The sequence below is a fragment of the Lynx rufus genome, unplaced genomic scaffold (assembly GCF_022079265.1).
Source record: "Lynx rufus isolate CCGP_SWC_20201006 ecotype Redwood Valley unplaced genomic scaffold, mLynRuf1.p SCAF_4, whole genome shotgun sequence".
Classification (NCBI taxonomy): domain Eukaryota; kingdom Metazoa; phylum Chordata; class Mammalia; order Carnivora; family Felidae; genus Lynx; species Lynx rufus.
This window is the reverse complement of record NW_025814856.1, coordinates 11,808,388-11,824,707: the sequence shown is the minus strand read 5'-3', so window position 1 is coordinate 11,824,707 and position 16,320 is coordinate 11,808,388. Positions and strand designations below refer to the sequence as shown.

Below are 16,320 nucleotides of genomic sequence, written 5' to 3'. Positions count from 1 at the left end.
ACTCCTGTCACCTCAATGGTTTGCTTAACGGTCTCTTGGAGGTTGGCCCCTATGAGTTCCTGTAAAGCTGGCTGGGTCTCGCTTTGGATTGTCTGTGTTCTCCATGCATGTGGGTCGAACGCTGTGGGTGCCCCTCCCATGGGCATCGGGCCATTATGTCTGGCACAGCTGGTATTCTTCCTGGCTGTTCCTCTGGGAGTGCCAGGGTGGGAACGAGAAACCCTGACCGGAGTGCTGTCTGTCGTCGGATGCTCTGCTACTTGGACCCCCCTGCAAACAAGTGCTCTGCTTGGCTTTCTGACTTTGCAGTTGTATCAGTGCAGGAACGAACCAGTTTACGGATGACACATTGAGAGCTCTTGCACTCTCAGAAGGGACCGGATCGTAATGAGAATTGTGTGTGTCCTGTTGGCCTGATTCAGAGGTCAGGAAAGTTTAAGTACATAGTTTTGCTGGAGAGAGCTGCTGAAATAAAAAGTAGGAGGGAGAGAGGAACATTTTGGGGACTGCTGCTGCGGGGAGAGTGCTGCCTCTCCTGCCCTCCCCACGCCCTCACCTGCTAGCCTCTCCCTCAGTGATGGAGGATGGCAGCCGCTCATGCTGGCCGCTCATGCTGACGGGGAGCTGACGGGGAGCTCCGGCCACTGCCCTGGGCTTCCTTTTCCTGTGCTGTGCTGCTCGTGGGATGCAGGCTGCTTGGCTCGCTCTCTGGGCCCAGGCTGGGTTTTCCATCCCCTCGGCTGAGTTGCAGCTGCAGTTACATGTTCTGGTCGTGGGTGCTCTGTGGGCTGTGAGTGTGACAATCAGGGCCATGCACGCAGTGGCCATGCTCCAGCTGTGGACGCTCCTGGGGAGCAGATGGGCCCCTCTGATGAGGAAGTGCTTTTGTGCTTTTGCAAGTGTTGAGCTTCGCTGCTGCAGCTGGGACACGGCCCCCCCCCACCCCCCCATGTCCTTCTTTCTATAAGAAGCCATGAATGAGAGAGATTTCACCCCTGTGGGTGCAAGGCTGCCACTGGGGGCCTGGCAGAAGAAGGCATCTTGGCCAGGCAGAGTGCAGATGACCTAAGGGAGGTTCCTCTTACTCCTGCTTGGCTGTGGAACCAGGCAGGGCACAGCAGGGCCAGGAGGATGCACCTTCCAGAGCCAAGAGGGAGGATCAAGCCACACTGACTTCTTTTCCTTCCTCAGGGAGACAGGGTGGGACATGGGCTGGGCTCAGCCAGGATCTTTGGGGGGTGCAGGTGCCACCATCTCTCGCACCAGCTCGCGGCAGGAGGCAGTTTGAGTCACAGAAAGAATGACACCCACCTGGGAACATGGTGTGCAGCATCAGAAGCAGGAAGGCTTGTGTGCGCCATTGCTGGGGCCTAGCGGGAGGCAGGCTTGAGTGCTGTTGTCGTTTACCAAGTGGCCTGCTGCTTAGGGTGAACACTGGGGGTGAGCTGAAGCCCCTGTTATGCTGGATAGGTGTGTGGGTCTCCCTGGCTCTAGGCTACCCTGGAGGGAAGGCAGAGGCAGCCCAGAGATGTGCTGGGCATGAGGGCACTGGCCCTGGGTGGCTCAAGAAACTATAACCTGTGCATTTACTTGCTGGGGCAGGTTGGGGAGAGTATGCGGGCGGGATGCCAACGTTACCAGCCTGGTGGCATCTGGGTGCCCTCCCTCACCTCACCTAGTAAAGCACCTGTGTGTGATAGGCAGAGTCTATGCCAGGCTGGTATAGGACCACACTCCGCCACCTTCTAGCTGTGTGATGAACCTTGAATCTTTATTACCTTCTCAGACTCTCAGTTTCTTTATCTGTAAAGTGGGCTTTCAAGGATGAAAAGCTAGAGAGCTCAGCTTCCTGGGGGAACCCAACAGCCCGATGAGAATCTGGCTTGGGTGGGCCTGCCCTGGCTCATTTCCGTTGGGCCCCACCAGTGCTCAGAGCTCAAGGAGCACAGGGTTTCCCCTTTGCCACCATGGCTGCACACATCCAGCTTAATTCCTGAGAGACTGGGGATTTGAGACAGAGTGGGAACCCTTGATGCGTGGAGAACAGAATGGTCAGCCATGGGCTCAGAGACTCTGAAGCTTAGTGTCTCAGTTCCTGTTTCACATGGGGTTGGAAATCCCCCACAGGGTGCTAATTAATTACTCAGGGCCTGGGGTTTACCTGCATATCCCCTGAAATAGGGGAGGAGAAGCTGGTCAGGGGTGGGTGTACCCCACTGCACTGGCCCCAGCGCTACACACAGATCCAGGGTCAGACCAGTGATCCTATTCACAGGGCAACTTTCAGACATGTGATGAGGGCCAGTTAAAGTCTTTCCATTGGGTTTGGTTTTAAAGATGATTCCCTGTACCCTGCTGTCGGCAGGTTTTCTGAAGCCAGTTTGGTGTCCTGGACTCTGGAGAAGCCAGTGGCATCCCCGGGTTTCAGAGGGCAGCCACAGGGCAGCGTTGGCCAGCTGTCCCTTCCCTGGGTTACTGTTGCCCTGGCCTGGCCCTGCTGTGAGGTGCTCCCTGACTCTGACTTCCCCTGGCTTCTGACCTCAGGCCTGTGTGGACACGGACACTCTAGCATCCACAGATGGGCGAGGGCTTTGGTATGGCTTGGGGCTTGCCATCACGTCAGCAGCCTAGGCCCCCTCTCGCTGACTTCTCCTTCCCTGGCCTCAGCACCCTGGGAACCCAACCACAGAACCTGCCCTCTCCGTGGGCACGGCAATCCCCAGCTCTCTGGAGAGCCCCCCAGGAAGCTGTTTGGCCCATGTCTGGGTGGGTGTCTCCTGGACCCTGTGGCATCTTCCCTATCTGAGGGCAGAGAGCAGGTCTGGATGCAGGAGGAGTTCTGGCTCTCTGGGCTCTTTTTAGGGAGGCATGGACCCACCTTGGGAGAGCAGACCCCAGACCCCTTTCCACTCTAGTAGGAATGTTTACACCGAGTCCGTTGAGCAGCAGCTCAGCAGCCTGCGGGGGGCTTGGTGAGGAGCTCCAAAGATCGCACCAGATAGAACATACCCAGTAGTTTGAAGAGCTTGAGGGGGCCAGAGACAGGCTCACTTGGAGGGAGACAGCATCCCAGCAGCCCTCGGCCCCTCTCCCCATGCAGGTGCCGGGTGGTGCAGTGAGAAGCCACCGTGTGGAATTGAAAAACAAGTATTTGTTCACTTCATCTCCGCACCGCTGCCAACTGCCGTCTCATTCCAGACCCAGTGAAATCGTCCACGTGTTAGGAAATGGGTGTAGTTTGTAACCTTTTAGATTTGTGGCAGGTTTCAAACATAAAAGTAGAGAGAATAACGTAACCGTGCCCCTGCTCCAGCAGGTACCGATTTAGAGCCAATCCGCATTGCTTCATCTCGTCCCCTTCTGCGCCCCACATCCAAGGGGATTTTGTAGCAGATTCCAGGGTGCCTCGTTTCTTCACTAAATACTCTAAAATGTGTCATAAAAAGATGAGGATGAACAGTGTGCTTTAATGGTTCACACAGCGCAGTGTGCTGTGGAGTGCGGTGCACATTCCTCGTTGCTCCCACTTGACCGTGGGTGTGGGAGGACGGGGGTGTCACCAGCCTCAGGCCTGAGCAGTATGGGAGCGTCCTGCGCTCCGTGGTCCAGACTCGCACCCAGGCCACTGCTGCGGGGTGCCGTCCTCTCCTTTGGACTGTCGCCTGTACGTGTCCAGACCCCCTTCTTCCTGTTCACTGTGAGTCGAGCAGCTAATATTGCCGGTTAGCCTGGCTGCCGGTGACTTGGCGTGCCCTGAGGGCACCCCCAGGAACCAAGGCCTTTCTGCTTCCTTTGTGCCTGTTCTTGGTTATCATGCGGTGGGAAGTCCCCATAAGAGCCCTGGGAACTGGGTTGGTGGTGAGGAGCATGTGTCCCTGGGGTGGCCCGTAGGTGTGAGGGAGGATGTGTTTTCTTTCTCCCTATGCCGGAGTTGGGAGGCGCCTTGTTTAGGGGGTGCCTGTGTATTTGATGCTGGAGATGCTGGCTGGCACAGCTGTCTGTGTGACATTGACTTTCCTGTCTTATTGAGGATATCTGATTGTGCCCGTCAACCTCCAGTCTAGGATCCGAAGGCACTCTGTGAGATACTTAAGGAGTCACTTCCGCCAGTAATCACCTGCCGACTTCCTGCCCTGCCTTGGAACAGACCTCTGGGGTCCTCTCTGTGCCACCACTGCCCAGCCTTCCCCACCTGCCCTGCCTGCTCCTTGCACTTCCAGAGTAGTCCTCCCCCACTCCTGACACCTTCCTTGCCCAACTGCCATGTGCACAGGGTGGGGCAACCACCACCACCACCCTGTGGGCTCCTTGGCCGGGTGATTAATTGTTTCCAATAAAGAGGGTGGTCTTAGAGAGTAAGTGGGCTTGGAATGGTGAGCAGCTCACATGGGCAGTCATCATTGGTAGAAAGGGGAGGTGACACTCGGCTTCATTAATTGTTAAGGAAATACAAATTAATCTGCATCTGCTGAAGGAACCTTAATGAGAAAATGAGAGACTTCGGGCGCTCAGAACATCCTTCATTTATGAATTCCGCCCCTTTTGGGACAGCCCTTTGGCAGGTGGTTTTGAGAGGTGTTCTTGTTTTTGTTGAGAATGAATCCCAGGGGAGATAGCCAGAGCAGGAAAGGGCCACCGGTGCAGGTGCGCCAGGCTGTTCCTGACAGCAAGAGGTTTGCACGTGGCCCTGGGACTCTGGCCTGCAGAGCTGCCCAGAGCCTGCCTTGAGGTTCAGGAGTGTATGGGGCCGAGGGCTCTAAATATACCAGGGTGAAGTCACTGGGGTGGAGACAGGCCATGTGGCAAGCCCAGGAGCCCATCAGGGCTGGAATCCCAGGGCTGGGGACAGGGAGACGGCGGCCTCGCTGTCCCTGTGGTACCGGCCTCCTCACTGCCCCGTCTCCTCTTGCTCAGGGTCCCTGTCTGTGGCGCGTCAAAGGCATGTAAGTGATGGAGTGTCTCCTCTCAGACCCCTTCCCTCAGTGCAGCTTGGAGTAGGTTTTGGGGGCCATCCAGATGTGTTCCCGGACACGGCCCTGAATGAAAACACTGCGAGGGGAGGCCTTTGTTGCCAACGTGCAGATTGGACCCCGTGGCATAGGGGCAGCTTTGTGGGAGCTCTGACGGGCAGAGTGAGGGCCACTGTTGTTGCTGTGTGGTCACTGCAGTTTACACTCAGAAGAGACACCAGGAGGGGCACCTGAGTGGCTCAGTCGGTTGAGCATCTGACTTTGGCTCGGGTCATGATCTCACAGTTCGTGCATTTGAGCCCCGCATCGGGCTCTGTGCTGACACTCAGAGCCTGGAGCCTTGTTCAGTTTCCATGTCTCCCTCTCTGCCCCTCATTCTGTCTCCCTCAAAGGTAAATAAACATTAAAAAATTAAAAAAAAAAAAAAAAAAGACACCAAGAACTTGAGGTGGCGGGTGGAGGTGACAGCTGCCTTCAGCTGCAAAGAAGGCAGATCAGAAAAGCCGAGGAATGCATGTGGCCAGCAGAGTAAAAGCCCCAAAGGATGTCTGCATCCTAGTCCCCAGAACCTGGGCACGTGGTACCTTGTGTGGCAGAAGGGACTATGTGGGTGTGAAGGGTACATACCTGGAGTATCGAGGTGGGCCCAGCCTAATCAGATCCTCAGAAGTAGAGACCCTTGTCTGGCCGGGTCAGAGAGGTGCAGTGTGAGGACTTGGTGCTGTTGCAGACGTGGGAAGTGAACTGAGATGCCATGAGCTGGGGAATGCAGTGCCCTCTAGAAGCTGAAATGGCCTTCAGTGCCAGCCAGCCAGCCAGCCAGCAGGAAAAGGGAGCCCTCAGTTCTACAGCAAGGAGGCGAAATTCTGTCAACACGGAAAGGAATAGGAAACGGCCTTGAGAACTTCCCTGAAAGGAGGGTGGCTTGCCTACCCTCCTGTGCTGGGTCTCAGCACAGGGCGACCTGAACCACATTACTGTCCGTCCCCCCCCCCCCAAACTGACATGATATATATACGCATGTTGTTTAAGCCTCTCCTTCTGTGATCATGTGCATCATTTTGGCAACAACGGGAAACTGATACACCACAGTACTGGCAAGGACTGGGAAACAGGCTTTCCCGCCTTCCTCTCCTATAGGGGGCCTGGAATTGGAGCCGCCTCCCTGGGGGCTAATTACAATCCTTCCTGGTCCTTGTGCCAATAGCCCCTCTAGCAGTTTGTGTGTTAGCCCAGGATCTCCTCTAGTAAAGGTAGGGATTGCAACCTTGTTTGTAACAGTAAGTGGAAAAGGGGGGACACAGCTCTGCTCAAGTACCCCCCCTCACTCCACCCCCACCCCACTGGAACCAAGAGGAAAGGGGGGATGTCTGCGATGCTGGTTGTTTCTGATGTTAGTGAGAAAAGCAAGGCATAGAATCATGTTTTGCTTTGTTGTTGTTGTTTTTAATGCGCGGTAAGTGTATATACAATGCAAGGAATATTTTTGGAAACCTACAGGGAACTGTGGTGGTGGTGGCTGGGTGGGACATGTACCTTTCCTCGTGCCCTTCCCGTTCGCCTGCATGCTCCGTCCAGTGTGTGTGGGCATGTGATGGGCTGTGTGATCTTGGAAGGGAGGGGGGGCTTCCTCCTGGCATATGGGCTCCCCCAGCCGGCCAGCCCACCAAAACCTGCAGCTGCTGGGGGTTGTTGAGCTGAGGGAGTTCTTCACCTCTTCCAGAGCTGCGTCCTTCACTGGGCGCTTTGTCAGTGCTCCCGGGCTGTTTGCCTCTTGAGGTAAGTGGAAGTTCTCAATCTCGATGAAGCCCAGTTTGTCAGGCTTTTTTCTTGGGCAGTTACTGCTTTGGGGGGTCTTAAGAAATCTTTGTCTACCCCACGGTTGCAAAGATAGTCTCCTGTTTCTTCGAGAAGACTTAAGAGTTTTTGCTTGAGTGTGTGTGTGTGTTTGTGTGTGTGTGTGTGTGTGTGTATTTTTTAAGTAAGCTCTATGCACAACATAGGGCTCAGACTCGTGACCCCAAGACTAAAAGTCACGTGCTCTACCAACAGAGCCAGCCAGGGGCTAAGTCTGACAAATTTTAAATTTAATTTGTGACTTTGCTCTGATGTTTGGTGTAAATGGAATCATGCAGTCTGTATGTTCTGTGACTTCACTTCCCATGGTCTGAGCTTTGTCTTGTCGATGCACTGAAACTACAGTTGATCATTTCTGTTGCTCTTGGAATTTTCATTCTGTTCCGTTGACTCTTGGAAGACATTGATGTCATAACGTTTGACCACCTGACCTGCACCTTTGTGTGCCTTCTCCTGTCTGTAAAATGTGGTGGTAATAGTACCTTCCCCACGGGGTGGTTACGTTACACAAAGCAGGGCTGTGTGAAAACACATCGTATGAGGGGAGGGCATGGAGTGGCTGGGTCAGATCTGCAAACAGGAGACCACCAGACAAAGCCCATCCCTCCCCAGGCTTGGCTGGGCCCCTGAACTACCTAGTACCATCAGATGCCACTTCTGCCGGTTGGTGGGCACGTCTGCAGGGCAGCTGCTCGTGGCTTCTGGAGAGAGCTGGGCACAGGTGCTGCAGTTTCCCGTTCCGCCCGGTGCCTGTTCATGTCTCCCGGGCCAGGTTCTCTCTGTGTTCCAGATACAGATCCTCACGGCACTGTGGCATCTGTCATCTCCCCACTTTGTGACTTTTTGCTGTCTCTGGATGAACTCTAAAGGTCTTGCTAATGTAACCAAACCGATCGGATGATTGTGTGCAGGCACGCAGGGATACTGTGGGGTGGGTTCCAGACTGCCGAAATAAAGCAACTATCGCAGTAAAGGGAGGCCAATGAATGCTTTGGTTTCCTGGTGCATATATAGTAAAACCTTGGATTGCAAGTAACTTATTCTGTGAGTGTTCTGCAAGACGAGCAAACATTTCTAATAAATTGTAACTTGATAAATGATGTCTTGCAATACAAGTAGTACATGACGCTGGATGTCACATGAGCACAACTGAACCAATGGTTCTTGAAATTCACTTGGATATATGAGTGTTTTGGATTACAAGCATGTTACTGGAATGGAATTATGCTTGCAAATCAAGGTTTTACTGTAGATGTTATATTCACACTGTACCATAGTCTGTTAAATGTTCAGTAGCATTACGTCCAAAAAAAAACCAAAACAAAACAATGTACATACCTTAATTAAAAATGCTTTATTGCTGAGCCACCTGGGTGGCTCAGTCAGTTGAGTGTTCAACTGTTTTTTTTTTTTTTAACGTTTATTTATTTTTGAGAAGAAAGAGAGCATGAGAGGGGGAGGAGAGAGAAAGAGGGAGACACAGAATCTGAAACAGGCTTCAGGCTCTGAGCTGTCAGCACAGAGCCTGATGTGGGGCTCGAACTCGCAGACCGCAAGATCATGACCTGAGCTGAAGTAGGAGGCTTAACCGACTGAGCCACCCAGGCGCCCGTGTGTCCAACTCTTGATTTCGGCTCAGGTCATGCTCTCACGGTTCATGGGATCAAGCCCATGGAGCCTTGGGATTCTCTCTCTCTCTGTCTCTCTCTCTGCCCCTCCCCCACTTGTGCACCTGTGAGTGCATGCGCCCACTGTCCCTCAAATAAAATTTGGGGGGCACCTGGGTGGCTCAGTCGGTTAAGCGTCCGACTTCAGCTCAGGTCATGATCTCGTGGTTCGTGAGTTCAAGCCCTACATCAGACTCTCTGCTGTCATTGCAGATCCTCTGTCCCCCTCTCTATCTGCCCCTCCCCGCTCACGCTCTCAAAAATAAACACTTTTTAAAAATAAAATTAAATAAAAATTTTAAAAACTTAAAAAATACTTTATTGCTAAAAAAAATGCTAACCATCATCTGAGCCTTCTGCGAGTCGTAATCTTTTTGCTGGTGGAGGGTCCTGCCTCCACGTGACGGCTGCTGACTGATCGGGGTGGTGGTCGCTCACGGCGGGGGTGGCTGTGGCAATGTCTTAAATAAGACAGTAGTAAAGTTCGCTGCGTCGAAGGAGCCCTCCTTTCACGAGCGACTTCTCTGCAGCATGCGATGCTGTTTGATGGCATTTCACCCACGGTGGGACTTCTCTCGGAATCGGAGTCCGTCCCCTCAAATCCCGCTGCCGCCGCCCCCTCCACTCTGCCTCTGTGACGTTCTGAACCCTGTGTCGTCGTTCCAACAGTCTTCAACGGCATCTTCACCAGGAGCAGATTGCAGCTCAAGAAGCCTTCTTTCCTCGTCCGTTAGAAGCAACTCCTCTTCCGTTCAAGTTTTGTCACGAGATCGGAGCACTGCAGGCCTATCGTCTTCAGGCTCCACTTTGGATTCTAGTTCTCTTGCTCTTCCCACCACACCTGCAGTCACTGCCTCCACTGAAGTCTTGAACCCTCAAAGTCATCCGTGAGGGCTGGGATCCACTTCTTCCGAACTCCTGGTCACGTTGATATTTTGACCTCTTTCCATGAATCACAGATATCCTTAATGGCATGTAGAATGGTGAACCCTTTTGGAAGGCTTTCAGTTTACTTTGCCCAGATCCAGCAGCCTTACAAAATGTATTTCTTAATAAGACTTGAAAGTTGAAATTACTCCTTAATCCATGGGCCACAGAATGAATGTTATGTCAGCAGGCATGGAAACCACGTGAATCTCTTGCACATCCCCGTCAGAGCTTGTGTGTGACTGGGTGTGTTGTCAGTGAGCAGTCATATTTATTTTTATTTTTTAATTTTTTTTTATCAGTCATATTTTTAAAGGAATCCTTTTTTTTGAGCAGTAAGCGTCAACAGTGGGCTTTAAAGAGTCTGTAAACCATGTCGTAAACAGATGTGCTGTCCTCCAGGCTTTGTTGTTCCATTTCTAGAGCACAGGCAGCGCCGATTACTCTGAAGGGCCCTAAGATTTTCCAAGTGGTAAATCGGCCCAGGCTTCAGCTTAGTCACCAGCTGAATTAGCCCCCAGTAGGAGTCAGCCTGTCCTTTGAAGGTAGGCATTGACTTCTCGTCTCTAGCTCTGAAAGTCCTGGATGGCCTCCTCTTCCAATAGAAGGCTGTTTGGCCTCCGCTGAAAATCTGTTGCTTAGGGGCGCCTCCATGGGTTATTTAGCTCAGTTAGTTAATGGTGGACTCTTGATTTCGGCTCAGGTCGTGAGCTTGCGGTTCATGAGACTGAGCCCACAACAGGCTCTGTGCTGACCGTGCGCGGAGCCTGCTTCTGATTCTCTCTCTCCCTGACCCTCCCCCGCTCGTGCTCTAAATAAATACACTTCCAAAAATTTTTAGAGAAAAAAAAGTCTTGTTTAGACTGCAACCACCTTCGTGAATGATCTCGGCTAGCACTTCTGGATCACTTGCTGCAGCTTCTGCGTCTGCACCTGCTGCTTCGCCTTGCGCTGCCGCGTCAGGGGCGATGGCGTCTTTCCTGGAACCTCGTGACCCGACGTGTGTCTGCTGGCCTCCAACGTGAGAGCTTCCTCACCTCTCTCGGCCTTTGTAGAATTACAGGGTTAGGGCCTTGCTCCGGACGAGGCTTCGGCTTAAAGGAACGTCGTGGTGGCTTGACCTTCTATCCAGACCTCAAACTTTCTCCACATCAGCAGTAACACAGTTTTGCTTTCTTATCACTTGTGTTTGTTCACCGAAGAAGCACCTTAATTTCCTTCAAGAACTTTTCTTTGCCTTCACAACCAGGCTAACTGACGCAAGAGGCCTACCAGCTTCCAGCCTGCCTCAGTTTCCGGCACGCCTTCCCCTCTAGTGTAATCATTTCTAGCCTTTGATTTCAAGTGAGAGACATGCTACTCTTTATCTCACTTGAACACTTAGAGGCCAGTGTAGGATTGCCAGTTGGCTTAATTTCAACACTGTTGTGTCTCGGGAAACAGGGAGGCCCAAGGAGAGGAGAGAGATGGGGAAGGGCTGGGCAGTGGGGCAGGCGGAACACACACAGTATCACGGAGTTTGCCCTCTTGTGTGGTGTGGTTTGTGGCACCCCGAAACAACTACAGCAGTAACATCAAGAATCGCTAATCACAGGGGCGCCTGAGGGGCTCAGTCGGTTAAATGTCTGTCTGCCTCTTGGTTTCAGCTCAGGTCATGATCTCTCGTGGTCTCGTGAGTTCAAGCCCCACGTCGGGCTCTACTCTGGCAGCTTGGAGCCTGCTTGAGATTCTGTCTCTCCCTCTCTCTCTGCCCTTCCCCCACTCACACTGTCTCTGTCTCTCTCAAAATAAGTAAATACTAAAAATCACTGGCCACCGATCACCATAACAAATAATAATAATAATGAAAAAGTCTGAAATGTGAGAATTACCAAAATGTGACACAGAGACACGAAGTGAGCAGATACTTTTGAGAAAATGGCCCCAATAGACTTGCTCGATGCAAGGTTGCCGCACACCTTCGGTTTGTGAAAGACACAGTATCTGTGAAGTGCACTAAAGCTAAGAACACTGCAAGGAGGAATGCCGGTATGGATCTTTTAAGCTTAGTGTTTTATTTGCTAAATCCTTCAGCATCCTGCCCCCCCCCCCCATGAGGTGGCAGGGTTGAGCACATCTCCCATAGCAAGAGCAGATCCTAGCTCATACATGTCACAAGTGTCAGCTTTGTGACAAGCACCTGGGCAGGTGGGCATGACCATGGATGGGCTTCTGGTAAACTGTACCCCATGCACTAGAGGAGGTGGATGGGGGTGACCACTGGGCACCTTGTTGGCCTTAGGAGCAGGTAGGAGGCTGCGTGGGGCGAGGAGAAGCTCTGGTGTTACTGACTCCACTGGCTCTTGGGGACGCAGAGGCCAGAGTGGGCTAGGACAGAGAGAAGGGCAGACGTCTGACAAGTGGCTCTTGTTTTGTAGATCCGGAACATGGTGGCGGTGCTGGAAGTCATCTCCAGCCTGGAGAAATACCCCATTACCAAAGAGGCGCTGGAGGTGAGTGTCCCCGGCATCCAACGCTGGGAGGAGCCGGGTGGGCCGGGCCCAGGCTTCCCCAACCTGAGGACTTGCGAGTGCCGTGTGGCGGGGGTGCAGCACCCCCGCCCCCCAACCTGTGCTGTGCCAAAAGCCACGTCTTCCTCTGGGTAGCGTGGGAATTGGGTAGCCTTAGTTCCCTGGCTGGGGCCCGTTCCTGCACAGGGTGTCTGTCACGCCGCGGGGCCAGCTGGGAGGCATGCCTGGGGGCGTCTCCGGTGAGCCAGGCTGGCTCCATCCCTCCTTTCACTGTTGCCCTGGCCATAGAGCGCTCTCACCCAGAGAGCTTCCCTGGCAAAGTGCTCTTGCACTGGCCTTGACGGTCCCCAGTCTCCAGGTGCCGGGAGCCTGTGGGATGGTGCTTCTGAGATGCCACCTGGGGCCCTAAGGCTTGAGGACTAAATTTGAGAAGGTAGATGTCACAAAGGACCCCCAAATCCCTATGGGTTTTGTATCCAGGAATTCTGTGATGGAAGGGTCAGTGGGGTTAGTCCAAAGACCAGGGGGGCCCTTCCCACGGTTTCCGGCTCTGCTCCCTTTTCACGGGGACTTCCTGTCCCAGAAGCGTGTCATCGTCCCTCTCTGGTTGCAGGAAACTCGACTTGGGAAGCTCATCAACGACGTCCGCAAGAAGACGAAGAACGAGGAGCTCGCCAAGCGGGCCAAGAAGCTGCTGCGGAGCTGGCAGAAGCTCATCGAGCCCGTGCACCAGAATGAGGCGGCGCTGCGGGGACTGGCGGGGGGCGCCGGCTCCGCCAACGGGGGTGCTCACAACTGCCGGCCGGAGGCGGGGGCGGCCGGCACGCCCAAGAGCATCCACGACCTGAAGAACCGCATTGACCTCCAGAGGCTGCGGGGGCATCGGCTGGACAGGCTGGGCAGCCGCAAGCGCCGGGGAGACCAGCGTGACCTCGGCCACCCCGGGCCACCTCCCAAGGTCTCCAAGGCGAGCCACGACTCCCTGGTACCCAACTCCTCCCCCCTCCCCACCAACGGGATCGGCGGGAGCCCCGAGAGCTTCCCCGGCCCCCTGGACGGCAGCGGGCACACGGGCCCCGAGGGTGGCCGCCTGGAGCACGGCGAGAACGACAAGCACGGCGGCAAGATTCCCGTCAACGCGGTGCGGCCGCACACCAGCTCCCCGGGCCTCGGCAAGCCGCCCGGGCCCTGCTTGCAGACCAAGGTTGCGGTGCTGCAGCAGCTGGACCGGGTGGACGAGACTCCGGGCCCCCCCCACCCCAAGGGGCCGCCTCGCTGCTCTTTCAGTCCCCGGAACTCACGGCACGAGGGCTCCTTTGCCCGGCAGCGGAGCCCGTACGCGCCCAAGGGCTCCACGCCCAGCCCCTCTCCGCGGCCCCAGCCGCTCGACGCCACGCAGGTGCCGTCGCCGCTTCCGCTGGCCCGGCCGTCCACACCCCCCGTGAGGCGGCTCGAGCTGCTGCCCAGTGCGGAGAGCCCGGTGCGCTGGCTGGAGCAGCCCGAGGGCCACCAGCGGCCGGCAGGGCAGGGCTGCAAAGTGGGGCTGCCGCCGGCCGAGCCCCTGCTGCCCCGGGCCGGCTTCTCCCCAGACTCCTCCAAGGCGGACAGCGACGCTGCCTCCTCTGGCGGCTCGGACAGCAAAAAGAAGAAGAGGTACCGGCCTCGTGACTACACGGTGAACTTGGACGGGCAGGTGGCCGAGGCGGGCGTCAAGCCCGTCCGGTTAAAAGAGCGGAAGCTCACCTTTGACCCCATGACCAGACAGATCAAACCTCTGACCCAGAAAGAGCCAGTGCGGGCTGACAGCCCCGTGCACACAGAGCAGCCCAGGACAGAGCTGGACAAGCCCGAGGCCAAGGCCAGCCTCCAGAGCCCTTTCGAACAGACGAACTGGAAGGAGCTGTCGCGCAACGAGATCATCCAGTCCTACCTGAGCCGGCAGAGCAGCCTGCTCTCCTCGTCGGGCGCGCAGACCCCGGGCGCCCACCACTTCATGTCCGAGTACCTGAGGCAGGAGGAGAGCACCCGGCGTGGGGCCAGGCAGCCGCACGTGCTGGTGCCTCACAGCGCGCCCACGGACCGCCCGGGGCTGAGCCGCGAGGTCACACAGGACGATCTGGACAGAATCCAGGGCCACCGGTGGCCTGGGGTGAACGGGTGTCAGGACACACAGGGTAACTGGTATGACTGGACGCAGTGCATATCGCTCGACCCGCACGGCGACGACGGGCGGTTGAACATTCTGCCTTATGTCTGCTTGGACTGAGCGGCCCGGCGGCCTCTCGGTGCGTTCCCACGTTGCAGTCAGCACGGCGGGCGGGCTGCCCCCCGTGCTTGGGAAGCCGGGGAGTCCGGCCCGGGGCGGAGGGAGGGGGCGGGAGTCTCGAGGTCTCTCCGAGCCCTTCCCTCAAAATTCTCCTTCTTTTGTGAAATGCTGCTACCAGTTTACTAACAAAATTGCAAAGGAAGGACCGTGTGGAAGGAAGGCCGGCAAAGTGAGTTCAGAACTCTATAGCGAACCAGCTATAAAAAGCGTCAGTTCCCCACCCCGGAAGCGGTGTGGACACTTCCCGGCACCTGTAAGCTGGGACCTCAGTTGCAGGCAGGCACAGAAAACCTGTGGGAGAGGTTACCTTTAAACACAGCAACAGAAGCACGCATCTCATCCATTTGCGTTTTCTTTTTCTAAATTTGGCCCTGAGTGTGTGAGGCAGTGGGTGTACGTGCACCGTGGCCTCTGTTTGCACCCCCACCGGCCAGTGCTTCAGTTACGGTGCCAGAAGCTCGGCAGCCGCAGCGGCCAGCTGGCCGGCTGCTGTGACCTGCGCTCCATGGGCATCCACACGTTTTTATCTGGTTTCCGTTGAGACCCGGTTTTGAAAAAAATGCTGCAAAAATTTAAGTGTTCTAGGAGTTTATTTTATCCGCCTTTTCCATCTGACCATCAGCCAAATAAGTTTCCTTTCTTTCTCCCTTTTCGTTTTCCCCTTCCTGCACATATCTTGAAAAGTTCACCTTTCCAGATTCCCCCCCTCCCCAAAGACAAAAGTAATCGCGGGTGCTACTGGTGTGTAAGCTGTACTGTTGGGCAAGAGGAGACCTGTCTGTGCGCTGGAAACACTCATAACCATTCCTTTAGATTCGTTTGCCTTATGGTTATTTGTCATAAACGCGATTTGCAAAAACAAGGAGCCTTAGTGAATGTACAGTACCTAGACTTCTGTGTTCTCAGGACACAGAAGGGAGCAACTTTGCTATTTGGTCCAGTAAGTGGACAACTTGTGATATAAATGTGGAAATAAAAAAAAAAAAAACCATTTGCACAAACCAGTCTCAGAACCGTTATTGATTCGGTCCCTTACAGACAAATCAGCCTTTCTGGATTTGCAGAGATGTGGACCCCGTGTCCAAGGTTTGGGCTGCATGGCCAGACTGCAGGGAGGCCGGCAGGGCCGGGAGTGGCGAAGTCAGCCTATTAACCTTCTGCATGAAGACTGACCTCCACCCGCCTTTCACTCATTCGGGCCCCGTTTGTTGCCTGTCCCGCCTCCGGGGTCACCTACTAGCATTGGGTGACAGATGCTGGTCACTGTCCACATGCAGGAATGTTACCCCGTCTCTGTCCGGTCCTTTCCTGCCCCAGGGAAGCCCTCCACAGAGGTTCCATGTCCCAGGTCTCCGTAACCTCGTTTTACCCCACAAAAAGCTGTAGTTCTTACAGGGCATGGCCCAGAGCCATGTCTGGCAAAGCCACCCTTGGCTCTGGTCCCAGGCTCCTAGCTCCCCATGAAGGCCTGGGGCTGTCTTAGTGTGTGGCTGGTGCTATTTTTAAAAGTAACTTTTCTGCCTTGACTACAAAGTGATACTATTTCCTTCTTCTCCCTCATCCCTGAAGCCATAAGCTAAGATTTTGGTTTTCAGGTCCTTTTTTTTACTCCAGAACAGGTCACGTTGGACGTACCTACTTCCTTTCACAGATGAGGGAGCTGCCTCCCCTGAAGGGGAACAGTCCCACGGGGCAGAACAAGGGGTCCGGGAGCATTGGGAGTCAACCCAGAACCACAATTTCAGAACCAGCAGGGATCTATGACATGGCCTTGGTGCGGGGCACACCCACCCTAACATAAGGCGAAATGGATGGGCGCCCAGTGGATCGGCGAAGTGGCTTTGAGGACAGTCAGGTTGAATTCTGGACCTGCAACCTATCAGCTGCGTGGCTCTATGCTAATCACTTCACTTTTTTTTTTTAATTTTTTTTTAATGTTTATTTATTTTTGAGACAGAGAGCGTGAGCAGGGGAGGGGCAGAGAGAGAGGGAGACACGGAATCCGAAACAGGCTCCAGGCTCCGAGCCGTCGGCCCAGAGCCCGACGCGGGGCTCGAACTCAC

At 54.7% G+C, this 16,320-nt stretch overlaps 1 protein-coding gene across 4 annotated transcripts in view; it reads left to right on the top strand.

Annotated features, from left to right (window-relative positions):
• Nucleotides 1-15,258, top strand: part of MED26 (mediator complex subunit 26) — a 52,774-nt gene extending 37,516 nt beyond the window's left edge. For 3 of the 4 annotated variants that reach the window (XM_047094558.1, XM_047094562.1, XM_047094560.1), the window contains exons 2-3: nucleotides 11,839-11,913; nucleotides 12,545-15,258. In XM_047094558.1, coding sequence (XP_046950514.1) covers nucleotides 11,839-11,913; nucleotides 12,545-14,197 — 1,728 coding nt within the window. In that variant the 3' untranslated portion in view covers nucleotides 14,198-15,258. Of the gene's footprint in view, nucleotides 1-11,246; nucleotides 11,450-11,838; nucleotides 11,914-12,544 lie in introns of those variants that run through there. The other variant, XM_047094559.1, reaches the window with a different exon arrangement.
• Nucleotides 15,259-16,320: the final 1,062 nt, after the last annotated feature.